Source organism: Cydia pomonella, chromosome 3 (assembly GCF_033807575.1).
Source record: "Cydia pomonella isolate Wapato2018A chromosome 3, ilCydPomo1, whole genome shotgun sequence".
NCBI lineage: Eukaryota > Metazoa > Arthropoda > Insecta > Lepidoptera > Tortricidae > Cydia > Cydia pomonella.
This window is the reverse complement of record NC_084705.1, coordinates 322,054-344,686: the sequence shown is the minus strand read 5'-3', so window position 1 is coordinate 344,686 and position 22,633 is coordinate 322,054. Positions and strand designations below refer to the sequence as shown.

Sequence of the window (22,633 nt, the reverse complement as noted above, 5' to 3'; positions counted from 1 at the left end):
GTCACTGTTGCGTCCTAAGCTGCTCTGCGTACCTCTATCTGTCTGTCCACTTTGTGATTAATTACAAAGCCGAGGCGGACATTTAAGCTATTTTTTACACGATAAAGTCCTGTTTTAGTTAATAATAATGCCGAGGCTACAGAAGCAAAGACTCACGTCCACTTGGCAGGTATCTAACGCCTCAATCCGAGGTGGCTTGTTATCGATATTGACGATGGTGAGCGCAACGCTAGGCACCAGAGTCTCGTCTTCCACGTGGATCTCGAACAAATAGTAGATCATGCCGTCCTCGAAGTCTTGGCTGAAATAATTTGGCCATTGTCACCACTTATTCTATCAACTTTCCTAACAAACTGTATAAGGTTTTTTAACAGCTAACTGTTATCATCATCATTCTTCTAGCGCTATCCCAACAACAATTTTACTACGGCTCACTTAGGGGAGCCACTCTGCAACCTAATCCAAGAGTTTTACCCAAGATACTTATTTTCCACCATTTTACCTTTGCATTTCATATTACCTTTGCGTGACGTAAATGTACCACTCGCCAGCTTCGTCCTGCCTTATGACGGCCCCGAGCAGGGCGTTACGGCCCGACGTGAAGTGCATCACCGGTGTGGCAGTGCCTGTACAATAATTATAACTATTATTTATACCGTAATTTAATCAAATTATACATTTTTCGAAACTCAAGAGCATAGAAAACACAAAGCATATCACTTTATGCAGAGCCCATACCAAGTGACAAGTGACCCCATGTTTTCTACTTGTGGTTCGATACGTAGTCCCATAAGTGTCAGAAACTGGCTCCTTGACGATGATGAGATTTATAAGTCAGTAATTTCAGGTACCTTGATAGTTAAGTTTGGCGATGGCGATTTCTCCGTCCACGTCCTCGTCCATGAAGATGAGCTGGATGCCGGAGGTCGCGGACTGGGGGTAGTACTGGTCCATGCACAGGTCCAGGCGGTCCGGCGCTGGCAGCAGCGGCCGCGTCGTCCAGTTCATGCCTGAGGGTTCATCCTTATCTTAACACTTATTCAGTTAAGTACGTCCTAATAGGCTCCGATGCCTTGGTTATGCGGAGAAGGTGGGAGAACTCACAAGTGAGTTTAGTTACATAGTGGACAAATGAACTAGACTTTGAATGGCTGTTACGAATGTTGTTAGGCGTGGTTGAGTAGGATTATATGGACAAAGTTAACTGTATCAATGATGATATACTAGCATCAAAATATTATAAATTATTAATACTTGTAGGTAATAAAACTAATCGCTTACCGTCAAAGTTAAAAGTAGGCCAGTCACTGGGCCGCTCCGGCCGCGGAATGGCTTGCATATACGAACAATCATGTCCTAAAACAAAAAACTGGATTTGAAAACGAATACACCTTACTGGCGACATTTTTATGTCGATAAGCAATGAAATATCTACACTACATTGATCTCTTTTAAGGCACATCACGCACGAGCTGATTTTATTAAGAAGATCAGCCGCTTTTCTGATATACCATGCTCATAAAGATTTTTTCCATACAAAAAATGTATGAAAAATTAGCTCGATAAAAATAATGATGCGCTTAAACATTATGTAAGATCATTTCGCTCCTTGGTTATTTACGAGTATAAAGCCTATCAATCACAAAGTGTGACCTGCGGTGGCAGCATCTTGTGCTGTGATTAGCGGAGCTGCAGCGAGCAGAACCGCGGCAGTCAACAGGTTAACCGCCATCTTGCATCTTCTTGCTGAAACAGAAAACGAATGGTATGGTGCTTACAAGTAGCGGGCTAAGTGTTTAAAATGAGCTAACTACAACTTTAATATCTGAAGGTGCAGCAAAAGTGTCAATCGTTCATTGATAATTGATGAGTGATGAAGCTATCGAAATAGTAGGTGTTAACCAAGGGATGAAAGGCACCCATTTCTGCCGAGATAGATAGACCGAGGCTGAAATGATGCCTTTCAGCCGAGTTAAACACTCTACTTTTCATTTCGAATATTAGGAAAGTAAATTTCATGTGTTTTTATAAAACACGACTAAGTATCATTTTTATAGCATCTCTTGAAGGTACAATTTTCAATTACCATTCAGGTAAAAGTAAGTATCGTTATTTATGGAGTGGGGAGTGAAATATCAGAATGCAAATACGACATACGACAAATCCTTCTAAAACCAAATTTCAATTATTTATCGTAAGAAATGAAAAAAAGTCGTAATTGGAAAGTAAAATGCAGAAACATATCACTTTCTGCACACTTTTTAGAACAACAATGACCCTCTTTCAGAGCATGTGAAATAAAATAGTAGATTGTTAACCAAGGGATGAAATAGTGCCTCTTACCAGAGTTAAACACTGTACTTTTCATTTCGAATACGAGGAAAAAAGAAAGAAAAATACATGTGTATTTAAAAAAAACGTGACTAAGTATACATTTTTGTAGTATTTTTTGAGGGAACATTCAATTAACAATTTAGGTAAAAGTATCGTGATTTATGCAATGGGGAGTTAAATATCAGAATGAAAATTGTAATACAAATCCATTTAATTTCTAATTTTAATTTTTTATCGTGATATAAAAGAAAAAAATCGTACTGGAAAAATAAAATGCTCTAGTACAGAAACGTATCATTTTATGCACACTTTTTCAAACAACAAAAACAAAAACAATTCACTTTAAGAGCATGAGATATGAAAAGTAAATAAATGTATAAGAATGACGGATACGAACGTAAAGTTACTTATGCGGTTATTTACTTATAAACGTTATTTAATTTCCCTGCTGACTGTTTTCTTACATACTTACTGACTTCTTAATTACATACTTACTGGTAAAATTTACGTTATTGGCAGTTTGATTTAGTATTAAAATACTTACATCACACTTATTCAGGTCTCTTGCCTTCAATACGTACTTAAATGTAACATGATTTTACAACTTTCAATAAATTTTCACTGACATGAATTTTACGACAATATTATTGAATTAAAATAGGACTTCATAGAATATTTATTTATGTCAAGATTAGGGACGTGTCAATACGCCCACGGTCTCCAAAACAAAGCCATCTTCTGCCTTCTTTAAGTAGTATAAGAATACTAAAATACTCATACTTAAGTAGAGTACCGATGCACTCAAGTTAATTGCAGCTAACCCACTGAGTAAAACTCCAAGGTATTTAAATAAGTAAAAGCAGATCCACTAGAGATTAGTACGCTCATTAACTCAATAAACGCTATTTTCGGGATCCCTTTGTTTGACATAATTATTGAAAGTCATAATGTAATGATAGTCATATTATCATTAGTCATAACTCTGAAACCGTTAACTTTTCAGGAATTTCCTTAGATTATCCTATAGATAGGTTAGGTTAGGTTTGTTTTATGGCAATCCTGAAAAATTACACGTTTCTGAGAAAAACCAAATTATGACTAACGAAAATGCGGACAAACAATACATTATGACTTAAAACTTTATGGGAAACAATAGAGACCCGCTATTTTCACTCAAGGGTGCATAATTTAATAATAATTAAATGGGCGGTTATCACAACTGATGTGTGTGCCGACTGCACCGACATGGCTATGAACCTTAAGCCAAACAGGAGGCTGCATATGAAAGCAATGCTTGAGGCATGACGTCACGCTAATGCCCTTTTCTTATTTTAGGGTGAGAGTTGAGACTCTTGAATGTTAGGTACATAACATAATATGCCTTATAAGCCATTTTCAAGAGAAAGTGACAAACCATCAAAAAACCTCCTCACATTTCTTTTTGTTTTACATGCAATATCCAGTATGTCTTTAGGCTTCTTGGTGACGCCGCGTCCGGGATCTGCATTTAGGGCCTGTTTCACAATGTCCAAGTAAAGTCCTGAATAAGCTACATGCCACTTATGACGAATAAAGTCATCGTTGGCGTTTCACAATCTTCAAATAAGCTTAACTGGTAGATAAAGTGCTAAGTTATGTAGGAAGTTTTATTGGACATTGTGAAACAGGCCCTCAGTGTAATAGCCGCCTTACGCACTGCGATAGGTAATGGTCCACTTAATGCGTTTAAGGCGAGCTATGGTCGATGCCTAGCTAAAGGCTAGCTAAGGGCTATCATCCCATCTCATCATCCATATCATCGAGCTACTTATATGTGTAGAACCTTATCTTGAAAAGTTTAACTGTTTAGTTGACTGACTATCATTACCGCATAGTCACACATTACTTTAGCTCTGTACTTGTATGTTTTAGATTTCTTTTTCTTTAACTAGCTTCTGACGATGATGATTGATAAAAGTTATCTTATGGGCCTCATACTATATTTTCATTTCAAATTTCATCTAAATCGGTTCAGCGGTTTACGCGTGAAGAAATAACAGTCAAACAGAGTTAGATTTGCATTTATAATATTATACGTACAGTCCTTGTAACTCTGCAGTCTGTGCAACTTTGAAGTGGCAAAGTGTGGAACTGCCACTATAAATGTAACAGTTATTGGCACTCCATACTTGCTGCCTTTTAATATTACATTGTAGATACATCTGCTTTTGATTTTTGTTTTTAGTTTGTGGTTCAATAAATAATATTTGCACTTACTTATTCTGACACCACTGATAATGGATGGATCATCAATGGGCTCAATGGCATACATTAGTAAATTAAGCAGTATTAAGATTAAGCAGATAACAAATATAAACGGGTATTCCCTTTTCCACAATTATGATATCAACCAATAAATTAAACTAAAATAAATAAATATATATATAACAATCATTATATATATATACAATAAAATAATTTTTGCTACAAGTTTTTTATCACTGACTATCGACTCATCGAGACTATATTCGAGAAGGTTTTAGCAATCCTAAAGTCAATGAGGTTGCGATATTTTATGAGCACCTTCGCTCTTCGTTACTAGATCAGCACGATGTCACCGTTATAATTATTGTAAATACAAGCTTGTAAAAAAAGATCAATACAAAAAAGAACTAATGCATCAATGGGACAAAAAAACAATTTTTTGAAATACCTACAAGCTCTAACTTCACAAAGTGCACACCGCTAGTCACAATACTATGTGGCTCGGCGCTTGGCCGTTTCGTTACAAGAATAACAGGAAAGTAATTTATTTATTTTTATTTTATTTATTAGGCACACAGAACAGGTAACATTTGTTATATGAAATAATTATTTTAAGTTGAAGTTTTGGTTGGGAATGCCATCCAAAGCATGTATGCGCAATTGCGCAGCATGTAATACACATTAAAGAGCGAAAACTACAACAATACTAACTACACTTAATTACACAATAAAACAATTTTTAGACACAAAAAAATTTGCATAAAGAAAATAAAGCAAAGAACAAAGGGAGATTGAAACACACTTGTAAGATTAATACAAACCTAACGTAATGAACAGTGAATAAATTTTTCTACTTATGCCCATGTGACTGTAGTGAAACGGCCAAGCCAAATATTTTGACTAAAGTGTAGAGTTTTTGAAGCAAGGGCGTGTAGAGTTAGATTAGAAACTTGGCTCTACTTGATAACTTTTGATAGTACGAGCCTTGTGGTCTCGTCTTAGCAACATTTTACAGGAAAATGTTTTTGGTGGAATAACACTTTATTACTATGGGGCCGACCCCGAAATCGCGTAAAACGGTCTCAGTTTAGTCTCCCATAGACAATCTCAAGGTCGGACAGCCAAAATGTATGAAGCAGCCAATATTTTTGTATATTGATTTTCTTTTCAGACCTCTAGCAATCAAAAATTGCGAAAGTGTCATACAAACTTCCATTTACTTGTATAAGGGGCTAGGGGACAAAAGTTTTAACTGATTTGTTGTTTGTATTCTAATACTAGCTTACATACCAAATTTCAGCTTTCTAGGACTTCAGGAAGTAACCTAGAATTTTGATGATATCATCAGTGAATAAGTGAGCGAGTCAGTGACGAAATCGGGGTTCTTGAGATTTGAATAAAATCTAAAAGCATAAGAGCTATGCAATTGAAACAAATTGAATACAAATTTATATGTTTAATAGGGCCACTATAGACATAATATCCCGAGAATTTTGTTTATCTGGGATAATCCAAACCCAAATTATGAGGGTTCAAAAAAACGACAAAGCGCTTCGAGAAAAGTGGTAGTACCCTTAATTGCGCTTCGCTTGGCTGGTCTTGGCGGCGGCAATACAATACCGTGCTGGATGAGATTAGCCCAGGATCGAGACAAGTGGCGTATGCGAGGAGAGGTCTATGCTCAGCAACGGATGATAAGAGGCTGATATGATGATGATGGTGATGAACTAGATTCACATGCTTACACGAACTTAAGTACAAGTTACTACTTAAATGATTTACCTACCTCTTACCCGCAGCTAGTATTAATTTCACTATTAGCAGCCGACACTCAACCAAATTCACTCTTTTTATTTAATATTTTTTAAGAATAGTATTTTTCATAAAGCACCAATTCAACATAAACTAGTACCAGACAGTTACAGGATAAAACAATGAACTTTTTGATAGTTATTTAACCCCTCATGCTAATATCGATACCCGAGCAAGCGAAAGATTTTAAAAGTACGAGTGGTTTCAAAATGAAATCTTGAGCGTTGCCAGGGTATCAAGGCACGAGGGTTAAACAAGCTTTGCCACTGAGTGAAACAAAAAAATTCACCACACCAACGCGAGGAAAATACTAACTCTAATAAAACATTACAAATCAAATCCGAATGATCGCTATTAAATATTTATCATTTAAAATCATCACTTAAAAGTCAATTTCACCGGCCAAAATGAGGAAACCACTTAACATTTGCATTTAATTAGTTTGCCACTCTTGTGGATAAAATGCAACTTTCTCATCAGTTTTTGAACAATCAAGGGAGCCTTTACCAGCTGGTGTGGTGAAAATAATATAACAACGTTGTGAAACAGGAAACGCTACGTAAAGACAATATTTTCATACTGATAGATAGGCATCTTAATGAAACGAATATTTTGCACTTAGGCTGATAAGATATCACATTGATAATATTATAATTATTGAGTACCGATTAAGAACTAACTATCGCTTTGTTCTCTCAATATATATATATTAGAATACGCCTGCTCTGTGTCGTGGGTTCTAGATGACGATATATAAAATATATAGTTATAAAAGAAAAACAATAAAATATTTTTATTTCAGAATTCCATAATATGAATAATAAATAATTGATCATATTGACATAATACTTTCAACGATGAAATCACGATACATAGTAAAATTAAAATAGGTTCATAGGTTTAGGTTCATATTAGGTCGTTTGTGTAAAATTGTCCTATAATAATTGTTTATTATTTGAATAATAATTATCAAATGCATAAAAACTATATCGTCAGCTAAAGTCGCAAGCCTCGAAACTCCTCCGCAAGGTTTACAAATGTAGGTATCAGTGGCGGCGCATCACAAATATTCGTAGGGAACCCGGAGCTAATTTTACTTTCCTTTTCTTCATGATCCGATCGTGAAAGTACTCAACGGTCTGAAATTAGACAAGCCGGTGGGAATCGAGTTCTTTCAACGATCCGCCACTGGTAGGTATTATGAACTAAAGGAACTAATCTCTATTGTACCTTAATGGAGTTACAGGAGGTCTGAAACTTTAGCCCACGAATTGTCAAACACAAATTAAACACAAGTGGCTCTGTAACCTGTGGCCCTCGCGAGCCCCTATAATAATAAAATCATATATGTCGGATAACAAGACCACCAGTCCAATACATGACTAATTACATAATATAATTAAAAATGTATGATATGGTTCCACCATTTTAAAACTGAATCGATAAAAGAACTATTTTATTCTTGTACCTGCTCACAAAATTTCACGAGAATCGGTTGAGAAATGCGACATGTAGACGAGAACATCCGGACATACGAAAGCATTCTTGTCCAAGTTAAAGCGGAGACCTTTACTAACGCTCGGTCAATAATAGCAAATAGCGATGGAACATTGCATTAGCTATCGATCGAGTTTAATCGTCATAATCTATATATTATAGCTAAGTACCTAGTAGATAAGTGAGCATTGAACACAACACGAGGAATGTATGAAGCTATCTAATCAGGCAGCAATCGGAAGTGTACATATCATACTAACTATCAATGTCCACTATTTTAACTGACAATATGTAGACCTTATTGCAAAGACATGAGGTCTATTATTGACCAGTAAAGATCGTCGTTTTCAGCACAGTCGTCAGCACACACAAACACATCGGAACGGCCAAGGTGCTAATAAATGTACGGACATGTACTTTAAGTTCTTGATAATACGGGCTTTGTTCAGATATTTGTGAAAACCTTGGTCGATCTAATATATCTGATGGCGACTGTACCATCGATACAGTTAACCATTTGTGAACCTTGTGGTTACGAGATAAGGTCTACAATGGTTAGATTATTTTCTTATAAGTATACTGTTATGGCCAGCAAAATGGAATTGTCTTGATTTGTCCTCAAGTTAGATTATCTTGGATTTTTGTGCGTACGAAAAAAGTGTCAAAATTATGTACATTACACGACTACACGCACGTATACACGACTTTATTGCCCATATATTTATTGAAGGTTGCATATGTGTATGCTGGCACTAGTATAGTATTTTATGCAACAGTTGTATAAGAAGGGTCAAAAAAGGCGAGTGGCGTGAGTTACAATGTGAGCCGGAGCCGAAGGCGTAGGCGAACATTGTAAAGGAATACGCCACGAGAATTTTTTGACCTACTTATACAACGTTGCATACAATATTTTTCCTACGAGTCAACAAAAATAAATCTTAATTTAGGTAAACAAATTACAGCAAAAGTATATAGCCAAGACGCGCGAGCATACCTTGTTACGCGCCCGGCCCGCCCCGGGCCGCGGTCGGCCGGTCGGCGACACCTCCTCGTAACTCATGAGGCCCTGGTACTTGCTACTTGCTAAATTAATTTTATGGACAGTTTTTTCTCAATTTTGGCCACCGTAGCCTACGGAGACTAACAAGCAACGCTAAGCGGTCTTCGTAGTCTATGGGTGTTGCTATATTACGGGTGTCACATGCGTGTTTCTGACTTATGAAGTAATTATTTTTACTATGCAACCAAATGAATATTTTGTAAGTTGGCAGCAATGCACTTAGTTTAAAACTGTATTCGTTTTGGTTTTGTTAGGTTGGTAGTCATTAATCGCAGTAACGTTATAGCTTATAAAAGCACAAGAGCTTTTATGAGGAATAGACAATATAGACTTATCTTGAAATCTTTTAAGTATGTTCTTATATTCGTGTTAATGAATGCATAAATGAGAGATAACAGTAGAGGAGTAGGAAAAACTTATTACGACACATATATGACACCCGTTTGAATTTGTTATGTTTTTGTACAGCTGTCTGATGTCAATCGCTTGCAAGAGAACTAGTGTTTTAACTATCAGCTCCACTATTCTGCTAAATAGCCTAAACTAGAGTTCTTCCAATAGGTTATGGGCCCAGCACGCTTCCACTGCGCTAATGAGGTCGAAATAAGGCATATGTCAACAGATAAAATGATAGCGGATATCTGAACAAAAAGTGTTTCTGGCCCGAAGTTAAAAGGTTTTTTGAAGGATTTATCTCTGTCAAATTATCCTATTAAACGGGCGGATTAGAGTAGTTAGGTGTTTGATATGTCTTATATGTTTTTTAAATGTTTTGTGTAGGTAATAGATTAATTTTCTACTTTTAATTTTTTATGCGATTTAATTTGTTGGCGGTTTTCTATGTTTGTGTACAGTCAGGCACAATAGTTTAGAATTTAAATTTTATTTTATGTCGAGTACAGACAAGTACAAAAGTGACTTTGTATGTCCGTAATAGTTTAAGAGGGCGTATTGGAGGTTGTATATGTGTGTGCTGGCACAATAGTAAACTTATTACGACACATATATGACACCCGTTTGAATTTGTTATGTTTTTGTATAGCTGTCTGATGTCAATCGCTTGCAATATAATATTCACCACGAGAACTAGTGTTTTAACTATCAGCTCCACTATTCTGCTAAATAGCCTAAACTAGGGTTCTTCCAATAATATTAAGGTAGTGTATACAGTCAGCATCAATAGTAGCGGATGAAACAATGCGCCAAAAGTATCTGATGATTCGGATAACTTTTCTAAATATAGATAAATCTCTAAAATCACGTTTAAAACTATATCTTTCACAGTCTTAATTGTTCTACATACAGAACTACCACATTTTGTTAAGCTGTTACAGAAAAGTATCTACCTTTTGAAACCTTTATTGATCCGCTACTTTTGATGCTGACTGTACATATTTTAGGCACATTTTTCGTACCGATATTTTCAGACGTGACTGTACAAAGCCACATAATTTTGTTATTAAATTTGCGGTTACAATATTTTGAAGTTTTGTACACGTCACGGGACGTCCCTTTGTAGGTATATTCTATTACCTTCAACTTTGATCTCTAATTTAAGATCATCATTAGCACCGGCAGAGTTGCTTACTCGTTATTATTTTCGGGATGATCAATCGATTGCAATGAGTACTTTGTCTAATTACGCTGTTAATTTCAAAGTAATGTCACGCTTGAAATGCGACTGTCAATAAATGATGAATGCGACACGGCTGTTCTTCTTTTGTCTTCCGTATTACCTGCATGTATGTCTATCTCACTCTATAATGGCCGTCAGTTTAGTACAGCCGTTTCAGATATATCGGAGCGGTCAACGTGCTCAATAATATCTGAGCATGGACTTTAACGTGATGATAATAGGCTTTGTTTAGATACTTGTGAACACTCTGGCCGCTCCGTTATGCTGATGGCAACTCCACTATCAGCAAATAATTGGTCATTTCGGTGCCTGGTCGCGTGCCTGGGAAGGGCAAAATTCTAAATATAAGTTGTTCGTTTGTATTGTATTTAATCGAGTGACATATACCATACGATAAATAAATAAACTCAGGAACACACGAATAAATACCCTTACCAGGATTTTAACCCGGGACCATCGGCTCCATATGCACCTGCCTACCCACGAGGCCAGACCGGTCGGTAGGTAGATGTTACTATGTTATGACGCACTAGGCCTCAACACCGGTCAGGGCTCGTAGTTCTCTGCGGGCTATATTTACATGTCTTCCGCACCATAATCTTGGGCGACGGCCAATTTTTATAACTGATACCGATATCAGTGCACAGGGGCGGACTCGGAAGAAATAGTCTAATTATATTAAGTTATAATTCTCAAGAAAATAATAATTAAAAGTGCCTTTATTTTCTTTCTCCTTCTTTAAACTCATTGTTGAGTTATGTGGGGCTGCGACTATTTTTAAGAATACCACTGTATTTTAATAAATAAGTAAATAATAGTATTTTATGCAACAATTGTATAAGAAGGGTCAAAAAAGGCGAGTGGCGTGAGTTACAATGTGAGCCGTGGCCGAAGGCGTAGGCGAACATTGTAAAGGAATACGCCACGAGCATTTTTTTGACCTACTTATACAACGTTGCATACAATATTTTTCCTACGAGTCAACAAAAATAAATCTTAATTTAGGTAAACAAAGCAAAAGTATATAGCCAATACGCGCGAGCACACCTTGTTACGCGCCCGGCCCGCCCCGGGCCGCGGCCGGCCGGTCAGCGACACCTTCTCGTAACTCATGAGGCCCTGGTACTTGCTACTTGCTAAATTAAATTTTAGGACAGTTTTTTCTCAATTTTGGCCACCGTAGCCTACGGAGACTAACAAGCAACGCTAAGCGGTCTTCGTAGTCTATGGGTGTTGCTATATTACGGGTGTCACATGCGTGTTTCTGACTTATGAAGTAATTATTTTTACTATGCAACCAAATGAATATTTTGTAAGTTGGCAGCAATGCACTTAGTTTAAAACTGTATTCGTTTTGGTTTTGTTAGGTTGGTAGCCATTAATCGCAGTAACGTTATAGCGATTAAAAGCACAAGAGCTTTTATGAGGAATAGACAATATAGACTTTTCTTGAAACCTTTTATGTATGTTCTTATATTCGTATTAATGAATGCATAAATGACAGATAACAGTAGAGGAGTAGGAAAAATAAATAATAAAACTACCTCACGACGTAAAGGTATTTCTACCAGTTATGCTTATTTGAAGATTGTGAAACGCCAACGATGACAACGATTGGATAAGTGGCAAAGTTTATTCAGAACTTTCCTTACGGTGGCAGCATGGTTGCATTTTTACCGCCTGTCACTTTCGCACACTTGCGCACACATAATTGTTAAAACGTGACAGGCGTGGTGACAGGCGATAAAAATGCGATTGTGAAACAGGCCCTTATTATTATAATCCTTCCTTTGCCTCGACGTTCGTCCTACACCCAAGGTCAGTTAAGAGTCTTGCTGTAGTATTCGTGTGGGTACTTGACGTGATTATGTTTGTGTCCTGTGTTCATCGTATTAACATCGAAATTACTAAGCCGATCTTGTTAAATAAAGTATATGCATTACACAGTATTTTTTAAATTTACAAGCTTTTTTTTTTGTAAAACCAACGGATTTGCAAAATTAAATATTCATTTCAGTTCTGGAGAAAATGTCTTGACAGAAATACGGGTATGTGTGTTGGCCCTAACAAAGGATCACTTCCTTTCTTGATTTAAAAGAACAGAAAAATTAACAACCAAATGAAATTCAAGTACTTCCCAACGATAAATAGATCATCACCTTTACGCAACGTATGATGTATGTATTGTATTTATATGTCCGTGTTCACTGTCAATGTTACCGCCGCGGGAGCGACAAGTATTTTCGAAAACACCTATATTACCTACTGAAGAAACTCCAATTTAAAGAAAAAGTGATATACATGTCTATTTATATCTACATAACGATCTTACTTATCTTCTCTACCACAGCTGAAGGCAGAATTGCTTAAAAGGCTAAACTCATATTGAACATAACTGAACTAAAGGAATTAATCGAATATTACTAAGAAGAAGAAAATGCCGCCACGCTTAAGTGCTTAAGTGCCGGAACGTGGATCCGCGTACGAGGAAGCTATTTGAAAAAGGATTCACCGAGAGGTTAAAAGTATTTCGGGCCTCAAAGTGTACTTGACTTTCAGTAATGAAAACAGACTAAGAAGAAAAGACTACTTAAGTACAATATTCCAAATTTCGTAACAAGTAACAGTGTAAAATAATTTTAAACCGTTGATATTCTGGATCAAAGTAAATATGGAAGACAATATAGTAAACCACATACTCTGCTTACACAAACAGGGGAAGTGGAAAGAGATCTGCGATAGTTTCCATAATCACCCGGACCGGAGCAAAGTGCTGTGGGTGTTCCCTAGTGAAGAGAATTTTGCGTTTATTGGAGACCGTGTGAGGGAGATGGGGTGTGATAGGGTGCTCAGTGTGGGGTGTGGGAGTGGGCTGCTGGAGTGGATGATCACACAAACCACAGGTGAGCTATGTCTGGGTGTAACCTATAGTGAAGAGAACTTTGCATTAATAGGAGACTGTGAGGGAATTGTGGTGTGGGTGCTCAGTGTGGGCTGCTCACACAGGCCACCGGTGAGCTAGCCGGGACAAGTGTGCGTGTAAGTACCCTAGTCAGGGGAACTTTGCGTTAATTGGAGACAGGATGAGGCAGATGGGGTGTTATAGGGTGCTCAGAGTGGGGTGTGAGGGCAGGCTGCTGAAGTGGACAATTGAAGAAAAGGCAGCATGTATTCACAGCAACACTCTTGGATCATTGGTAGACCCTATGTCCTTGCATTACACGGACCGTACTGGGACCGTACGTTAAATGTAACCGACACGTGTTAGACTTCATTACGTTGTTTGAAAGGTCAAACTTAAATAACAACAGGACCCAGAGTACCCAGACCTAAAGTCCCCAATTTGGACAATGGTAAGTACAGTCAGCGAAGTTGTCCGTTTCGCATGTCTGCTCGAATAGTAATAGTTTGTATGTAGCCTATCCAGGGCCGCCCAGCTAATACTTACAAGTGGACCTTTTGTCATTGCGATAAGGTTTACAATTGTCACTTAGCACTGTTGATAAATAACCCCTGTTAATATATTAAGAGCAATTTTTTTTTCAAGCATGTCAAAACTAGCGGTCTACATGAGAAACATTACTACATTTCTAAGATTAGGGTATCATTATTATCATTAATTACATAAGGGCTTGTGCACAAATCACGCGAGGTTTTTTCGGCTACTTTTTTGACCCCGCCTCCCATTTGGTGGATATTTTGGATATTTGGTGAGGTTCTTGGCTAACGCTCTCGCTATTTTGATGTGCCAAGTGAAGATATATGTTTAACGAAACCAAGAAAAAGTATGTAGTAGATATTTTTTCTTACTTTCGTCCACTATAGAAAAATGCACGTGAGGTTTTCTTATACCCCCCCCCCCCTTTCCCAACGTGATCTGTCGTGATTTTTTCGTGACCTCCCCTCTCCCCCTATCGAACCTCGCGTGATTTGTGCACAAGCCCTAATAAACTCCCTTATACCGTTAAATGACAGTTAATTTTCCTCCGCAGGTCTCCCGACATCAGGCATCGAGGTGGACGGCGCGTGGTGGCACTGCAAGTACGCGCCACCAACCTTCATACCCCTCCTCTTCACCGCCCCTGCGTTAGACAAAGACATCATACGACTTCTGCACTCCTCTACCACAGCGCTACTCTTCTGTTACTTCAACAATAGACCGGCTTTTGAAGAATATCTTAGGGATTTTACGGGAAAAGTATTAATAATTATAGGGCCGGGGGATGGCAAGGGGGTGCATACGGACCCGAGGCCCTTTGGGGATGTGGGCGAGGAATGGACGCTACTCAAATCTCAGGAGGTTAGGAGCAGTTTTGATTTTATTGCGGTTTATCGTAGAGACTGACAATAGTTCTAATATAGGTAGCCTAGCAAGATATCCAAATAGTGTAACTTTAGAAAATATTTTAATAAGTAAAAATACATATCTACTTTACAGCTAATTTTCTTTCGACGATGTGGTAATAGGAACAATGACACTACATATATGCAAGTTGCAAAAAGCTTACATAAAGTTGGACAATTTCCCGAAATAAAAGAAGTCTCAATTTTGGAAATGTAAAATTTCTCATTGAAAAATATGAGAAGTTTTCTATTATTTCCATACGGAAATTTTCGCAAGTATTCAACCTTTTTGTTGGCACATAAGTAAATGAAATGCTACAAGAATGTATTGAAAACTTTATATTGTATTATTCTACATAATGATCAACACCAAAATAATACAAATAAGTTTACAATAATAAAACTATAAATAAAATTGTTATGATAAAAGATAATTGATAGAGAACTCTTTATTCTAACAAGGAATAACATCCAAAATTGGTAAATAATATTTAAATAAAATAAGATGCTCATTATAATATCTTTGCAGTCACAAAATAAAATAATTACATTTAAAATTTGGGTATTTCATAAATTAATAACTTTTAAAAATACACATACTTTTAAAGACCATAGTAAGAAAAGACGATATATTGTTCGGCCTCGCCTGCGGCTCGCGCTACCACCCGTCTCTTCTGAGGACATTCACATGTAAGCCAGCGAAGCGGTGCACGGAGGTAGACCCACCAGTAGACAAAATAATAAGGCACAAATGGTAGCACCGTCCGAATAGCCTACTGTGGATATCGAAAATCGAAAATCCATTATATGCCTCTCTATCGCTCTTGGATATTCGAGCGATAGGGAGGCGAAAAACGAAGTTTCGATGTTCGCAGTCTGCCTTCAGTGCTCTACTATCTTGCTAATTTCTTGTTATACGTAACTAAACATAATTATATCCTAGTATGCATATAGTAACAGCAGCACAGTGATCGTTGGTAGAACTTATCTCGTTGCAATAAGAACTACAAACGGTCAGTCAGCAGCAAACAAGTGAGGACGATGGTAAAGGTGAGCTAGTTGACTCCGTTGATGGCGGCGAGGTCCTCGCGCTGGTCCAGCGAGGAGCGCGGCGCGATCTTCTCTCTCTCTTCGTTGCCCGCCAGGAAGATGGCTAGGTGCTCCTGTCATGAGAAACTATTGTTTAGTCGAGTGTAAGTCAAGTGAAAATAGATCTTTTATTGTTATAGCGATCATTACAATCCCGTTGCTAGTGGGGCTTGCAGAAATCGAATGTATGACCAGTAGGACAATCAGTAGCCCATTTTCCGGTCTAAATACTAAAATTGTGTCATTTCCGTCTATCAAAACTTGAAATGATTAAAAAAACAAACTGAAACCTGTCTAAAAGATGTCCTAAAGCATAAGATAAAACCTTACCAAATAGACCTTAGAGCTAGCCTGCAGCTGGTGCAGCAACTGCTCCAACTTGCTCCTCCAGCTGCGAACCTCGGCCAGCGCGGAGTCTACCGGCAGCGTCTGGGGAACGAGACCTAATGAAAGTCTTCAACAGAAACCCTCTGGATGCTACGAAACGAATTCAGTCTTCTAAGGAAACCCACTAAAGGCGATTTTATAAAGCTACAAGCTACAATTTCACAAGTCTAAACCGGCAATATCGGCCAAAAGACGCTCATTATTGTACGTATACAAACAAGTTTCAATACAATACAATACCCTCTATTACACTCCTTAATAAAATAATTTAATACAAATCACAATCTTAAAAGTACCCAGAGACCAAAGCCGAGTAGTGTCAATGTTGCCGATTTACACCTGAAAATTTGTTACTTGTACTTTTATAATATGGATTATGTGGGCCTAGTATCAGAACGCCATCACCGATTATTGTCAGTTCGTTATTGCAAAGGCATGTCTCAAACATTTAATAAAGACAAAAAGTTAATCTACTGCAATACCTACCCATATATTTATATAGCGACACAAATAATACCTATTCGTAAATAGTTAGGGTGTATTTAGTACCGAGGTGCAAAGCTTTAAAAGGGGGGGGATAGCCAAGGTGTTCCTGTAAATTTTAGTCATATATGTCTAAGACGAGATTTGGTATTTTTGAAAACGTGTTAAGTGTTAATAGTACCCCAATAGGTGTTAGTTTGTAAACAAAAGATTATTCGATTTAGATTTATTTATTTCATAATTTTATTACATTTTAAATTATTAGCCTATGTCACTTTACTTGAATACATTTTAATCTACTAGAACTAAGACTAGAATATAATGTAATTGATCTATGTAATCTCTACATTTTCTAATATCTAAAACGATATATGAGAAAAAAACGAATTGAAATGTTACGTGTTGTTGTGTAGGTTGTTATGGTCTATTGTAATGTGATAATCAATTTGTGATTGAAACGTCAATATCATGTCAATGCAATAGTCAAAGTGAATATAAGATAATTAAAATTATCACATAAACAGACATTAAAATGAAAATAATTTGGGGTCGTGAGAGCTGCGTTCTCGTGGGTAGCTGTGGAAGCATAAGTCGCGAGTTGACAACATGTTTAAAGTCACACCTCGTAAGTGACACTCTACCCCCAGCCCTCACAGCAGTGTTGCCCTTGAGCCATCTTCGATGTCGCATTTTGTGGAGGCCCATCTTGTGGGCGCGAGTCACCGTCTGCCGGCAATAAAATTGGATACCGTAAACTGGGACTACTGGGAATCGCGGGGAAATATTGACCATCCATTTTTGAGAAAGGGAGTTGATTTGAACGCAAGCATGAGAAATTTATGATGTGGTTGGCTTCACAGAAACCAATTCCTTTTAGTTTAACAATTGATGATCAATGTTTCAATTCGATTCCAAGTATACCCAGCTTACTGGTACCGTTTTATTAGGCAGGCGTTCGGTTTTATATCCCATGCTTAGCATTTATATACAATAGCCTAATTCATTTTAACGTCAACTCTCTCTCTTAACTCTCAACAGTCCTGACACCCTGGTGGGTGCTGTCTCTGCGTGCGTCCCATGTCCCATGCCACGGGCAGGGCAGCATCTGTTCGGTTACTTCTTCTTTTCATTTCGTTAAACCGTGGATAGGACCTAGCTACCTTCGCCTTGGCTTCGGCTCCGCGGGCGCCGGATCTAAAATCTTTGTCTTTCTTTTGAGAGTTCAATGTTTATTTGAGCAAATGTAACTGTTACTATCAACTTATGGATATTTAAAAAAAAATCTTAGAAGTTGATCAAAGAAATTTACCAAATTTCGTCTAAGACACGATGTGGCTTAAAATGGACACAAATACCTCAGCTATTATTATATACCCATCTATGTAAATACCCCCCCTAAACCTGTACCCTAAGGGCCAATCAAGGTTTATTACAGTAGGTATTTATATCTCACATAAAATGTAATATTAGATGAATTGTAGAGGATATACGAAGGCCATGGCCATTGGTATCACTAAATCAGTTTGCGACCGCTGACAAGCAGTAATTGTGTTGGTACCATGTCAAGTGAAAGAGATTTCCTAATGCCATGCGTTGGGGATAACATGATCGTTGATAAGTTGACGGCACGGTTAGAACTCAGCACGTAGTTCTATTACGTATTCGGTAGGATCTTGTATTGTGCATTCTCTTATACTTATAACTAGATATTGTTGCCGCTCAGGATTGTGAGAAGCGGATAAATACATCACCACCATCATAGCTAATTGATAGGGAGCATACTGTAGGAGGCAGCACAGGAGCCGTCAGATTTTTGGCGCGAGGCGTAAATGTGATGTTTTTCGTTCCGATGTAGCCCGCAAGATGGCAGAACCTACTATGCACAAGAAAACACGTGACGTGTACATGTGCATGTTTATAGTTCCGATTCAGGCCACAAGATGGCAGACCCTCCAACGCGCACGGTCCCTATACGGGTGGTTACGTTCAGAAGTAGTTCTAAATTGCATATGTCCTTAAGGTACTTGTTAGCATTAGCACCATGCACTAATCGTTAGACTACATCGACTTCAGCAGTAAAAAAACGTGGAAGGTCGTGGAACGACAAACACATGGCATCTGTGACATACGTTCAAAATGAAGTAAGACTTCAAGCTCTACATCTTCCCGTTGGAAGATTTTTAGTTCCTAGCACAATTGTTACACAATCTACCGATCGTTAGGCTAGCTACCGACCGTACCCGACCCGTTAGTAAACTACGAAACTGTAAATAATGCCGGAAGATTGCCTTATTGAGGAGGGAGTGGCGCGGTGACCACGCGCAGGTGAAGCGACAGGGACAGTCGCGCGAGCTCTGCGAGGGCGGAGCCACGAGGGCGCATCTGTCATGGCAATGGCGATGATCATAAACGTGTACCGACTTCAAAATACCCCGGATAATCTTAAATATGTATATTAAAAACGGGTTACTCACGTATTTCAATTCGAATAGCGTCCGACAAGTCTCACTCTGTACCTCGGACTGTCTGGTGGAGCACTCACAATTTCACGCCAGCCTAAGCTGCCGGTCGCCTTCACTGCGGCCCCGCTCAAACGGTATCACCGGGCTAAAAGCGGGCTTTTAGTGGTCGCGGGGTTGGATAACGGCCGGTAGCGATAAGGCCGGCTCACACCAGATCGCACAGCCGTCCCCAAAACGACGGCGAATGACCGCCTCGCACGTTGGGGCGCGAATGGACACAGTCTCCAAAGCAGGGATGCGGAAGAGACCCCTCACACTCATGCAGGGAAGCGTGTCGAATGAAACCCACACACTGCACGCTCACAACGTCATTCGCTAATGGTTCGTCCACACTGTCGAGCGGCGTAGTACCCAAAACTGTTTTTCAGCTCGGAGGCACTGATCACGGTTAAAATTCGGATGACGCCTAATTTAGATAGCCTCCCGTACTTTTCGCTGAATCACAAATTTTTGCTCGCCGCCAACGCGAGGTGGCCGCGCTCAGCCAACGCAAGCTCTTGAAGACACTCCTCGTTACGGAGTGAAACATGTCGAGCGTTTTTCGACTTAAAATACGTGAGTGACCCGTTTTTAATATATATGTCTCACAGAAGTTTTGTTTTTAACCCAGGATAATCGTTTATACCTATCCTTCATCATACTTATTGCAATTGTTAGAAAGATCTACAATTTAACAGAGATTTTCTAAGTTTTATGACGGCCACGCGTACACTCGTAGACTCTTAGCTGTGATTGTATAATATAATCATCATGTAAAATTAGTGTTGATTCGTGAAATGTTAAACATTTCCTGAGATGTTATATTAAGAATGACCCGGCTGTTCTTAAATAAACATCATAAACTAATTACAAAACGTACCTTGAGGAGCGCGTCGGCGGCACCGGAGAGATGCTTAGTCACCACCGCCAAGCCTGTGCTCACGTTTCTGAAAGGAAACCATGCAATCAGTTAATGAGGGAAGTTAAGAGGCTTGAAATGTTAACACTTAATCCAATGGATATGTTTGATGATTTGTTTCCAATGATTATGTACTTTACATAGAACTTTATTCGCCTTGTTTCTATTATTTAGACAGAGGTTCTTTATTGTAAAAGCAGTAAACTAAACAATAAGCATCTCCATAATTCGCAAAAATTCTGAAGACCCGCAGGTAAAAGTAGTGTGTATCATAAGGAAAATGACATCCTCACAACAAAAATAAAATCGTTGATAACCCCGGGAGTCTAGCCACGGAGCAATCGTTTATATTTTTTATTTGATCGGCGTTAGTCGCTATCCGATTGTCATTTTGGCTACGGCTACTAATTATCTTAGAATTAGTCACTTAGGGCAGAACTTCTAGCCTTTTACAAAGTACGAGAAGTTTTATGTCATCAATATTGATTACAGAACACTTTCAGACCGTGTGGCCGTCGATAGTGCAGAATACGCCGCAATCGCAGAAAGGTGACGGGTCGCGCGATAACATAAACGCCATTCACTAGACATTTCTCGCCGACAGCAAAACGCGTGTGGGCGATATAAGAATCAAATGCATTATAGGTGTACATACTCCTTTATATGTGCCTAAAACTAGTTTTTTTGGTATGAATTCCTTGAGTTTATTTCAATGAGTAGGGGTCGAGTCAGTCAGGCCGCACCTGATTCCTGCTGCACTCCCCTGGGTAAGTCCATGTGCATGTTGTAGTTAACTAGGTGCACCACCGTGCGTGCCGTCTCGCACGTCAGCAGCACCACCAGGTGTTCCAGCGTCTCCGGCCGCGCCTGGTTCCTGCTACACTCACCTGGTCACGTCCGTGTGTGTGTTTGTGTAGTTAACGAGATGCACCACCTTGCGCGACACCACCACCAACTGCTCCAGGGTCTACGGCCGCATCTGGTTCCTGCTGCACTGAACTGGGCAGGCCCGTTTGCGTGTAGTTGACGAGGTGCACCACCTTGCGCGCCATCCCGTACGCCAGCAGTCCACCAACTGCTCCAGCGTCTCCGGCCGCGCCTGGTTCCTTGCTGCACTCACCTGGGCAAATCCGTGTGCGTGTAGTTGACCAGGTGCACCATCTTGCGGGCCGTCTCGCGCGCCAGCAGCACCACCAGCTGCTCCAGCGTCTCCGGCCGCGCCTGGTTCTCTGGCTCTGGCTGACTCAGGGACGAGTACAGCTCCTTGGCCTTCTTCCAAGCCAAGACAGGGTCCGTAGCCACCTGGGAATGAGGTTGAGAATAAATTGAAGAGTCTATGGATTGACATTATCAAAGAGCTACGACAAGTTGCGATGCTATGTCCGACGTTGGACGTACTTATCTAAGTGTTCATTCCTGTTTGTAAGGTTTGACTTGACTGTTGATCACCTTTAAATGTAAGAGTAGCAAATGGCCAGGTCATCGCTTATGAATAAGCTTGTCGTATTTCACCCAATAGTACCAGGTTTAAAATCTACACTACTTGGAAACACCGAAGGCAAAAGATAGCCCGACCGTTTACCAAAAAGATAGACCGATGCGAAGAATCTTCGTCTTCCAGGTGCTAGACGGTCGTATGAGACTCACTTGACAGAAACCGGTGGAGGCACATCTTTCGCTCCAGGTATGTATAACCTAGATGCTGACTATGATCCTCAGACAGCACGAGGGTCCGAAACAGAGAGGGAAAAAGTTTCAAAACTTACTAGTTCTGCCACGTAGACGAGCACGTGGATCTGCTCGCGGATAGCCTTGGCCTCGGCGAGCGCCTGACGCGTGAGACGCCTCTGCAGCTTGCGGCGGAGTCGCGCGCCATGTTGCACGGCCTGGGCCGCGGCCGCGCGCCCGCCCGAGCCGGAGCTCTCCGCGTCTTGGACTATGATGCTCACTGTTCAACAATCAAACACACACTTCATGACATCTACTGAGTACCTATAATCCACACATTATGTCAAGAAGAAGTAGTTATAGGTAGCGTCAAAAGTAACCAGTCAGAATACGCGTCAAAATTATCTACCACTCTCTACGAGCTTAATGTGAACCAAGGAATGAAAGGCACTTATTCCCGTCGAGTAAGTTTGGCGCTCGAACACGGTGGGACGCAGTTGTTTCATCCGCTATTATTGATGCTGGCTATACAAGAAGCATTATCCGTATTCAAGAAAGACTTTGTTTCACATAATAACCTTTATCAATTTTCGTGTAATTTTAGTCTACTTAAGTACCTACAACTATACACGTAAAACTATAGACGTTTAGTTCATTAC

General features: G+C 39.3%; 3 protein-coding genes across 8 annotated transcripts in view; 1 reads left to right on the top strand and 2 right to left on the bottom strand.

Moving 5' to 3' along the window:
* The window catches only part of LOC133515703 (cadherin-23-like), a 28,486-nt gene extending 21,506 nt beyond the window's left edge, over positions 1-6,980 (bottom strand). Inside the window, exons 1-7 of one of the 2 annotated variants that reach the window (XM_061848248.1) lie at positions 6,898-6,980; positions 6,365-6,483; positions 1,654-1,746; positions 1,282-1,356; positions 852-1,010; positions 521-626; positions 157-301 (exon numbers count right to left, since the gene is read on the bottom strand). In XM_061848248.1, the coding sequence (XP_061704232.1) occupies positions 157-301; positions 521-626; positions 852-1,010; positions 1,282-1,356; positions 1,654-1,732 (564 nt within the window). In that variant the 5' untranslated portion in view covers positions 1,733-1,746; positions 6,365-6,483; positions 6,898-6,980. The remainder of the gene's footprint in view (positions 1-156; positions 302-520; positions 627-851; positions 1,011-1,281; positions 1,357-1,653; positions 1,747-6,364; positions 6,484-6,897) is intronic. The other variant, XM_061848249.1, reaches the window with a different exon arrangement.
* Positions 6,981-12,629: 5,649 nt separating this feature from the next.
* LOC133515702 (uncharacterized) lies at positions 12,630-15,018 on the top strand. Its single transcript, XM_061848247.1, has 2 exons — positions 12,630-13,486; positions 14,576-15,018. The coding sequence occupies exons 1-2, from the start codon at positions 13,255-13,257 to the stop codon at positions 14,926-14,928; spliced, it is 585 nt and encodes a 194-aa protein (XP_061704231.1). The 5' UTR covers positions 12,630-13,254; the 3' UTR covers positions 14,929-15,018.
* A 233-nt stretch (positions 15,019-15,251) lies between these two features.
* LOC133515699 (lipid storage droplets surface-binding protein 1) overlaps positions 15,252-22,633 on the bottom strand; it is a 32,150-nt gene continuing 24,768 nt past the window's right edge. For 3 of the 5 annotated variants that reach the window (XM_061848244.1, XM_061848241.1, XM_061848245.1), the window contains exons 5-8: positions 22,073-22,254; positions 21,427-21,608; positions 20,268-20,334; positions 17,098-17,612 (exon numbers count right to left, since the gene is read on the bottom strand). In XM_061848244.1, coding sequence (XP_061704228.1) covers positions 17,370-17,612; positions 20,268-20,334; positions 21,427-21,608; positions 22,073-22,254 — 674 coding nt within the window. In that variant the 3' untranslated portion in view covers positions 17,098-17,369. Of the gene's footprint in view, positions 16,091-16,346; positions 16,446-17,097; positions 17,613-19,174; positions 19,269-20,267; positions 20,335-21,426; positions 21,609-22,072; positions 22,255-22,633 lie in introns of those variants that run through there. The other 2 variants (XM_061848242.1, XM_061848243.1) reach the window with 2 other exon arrangements.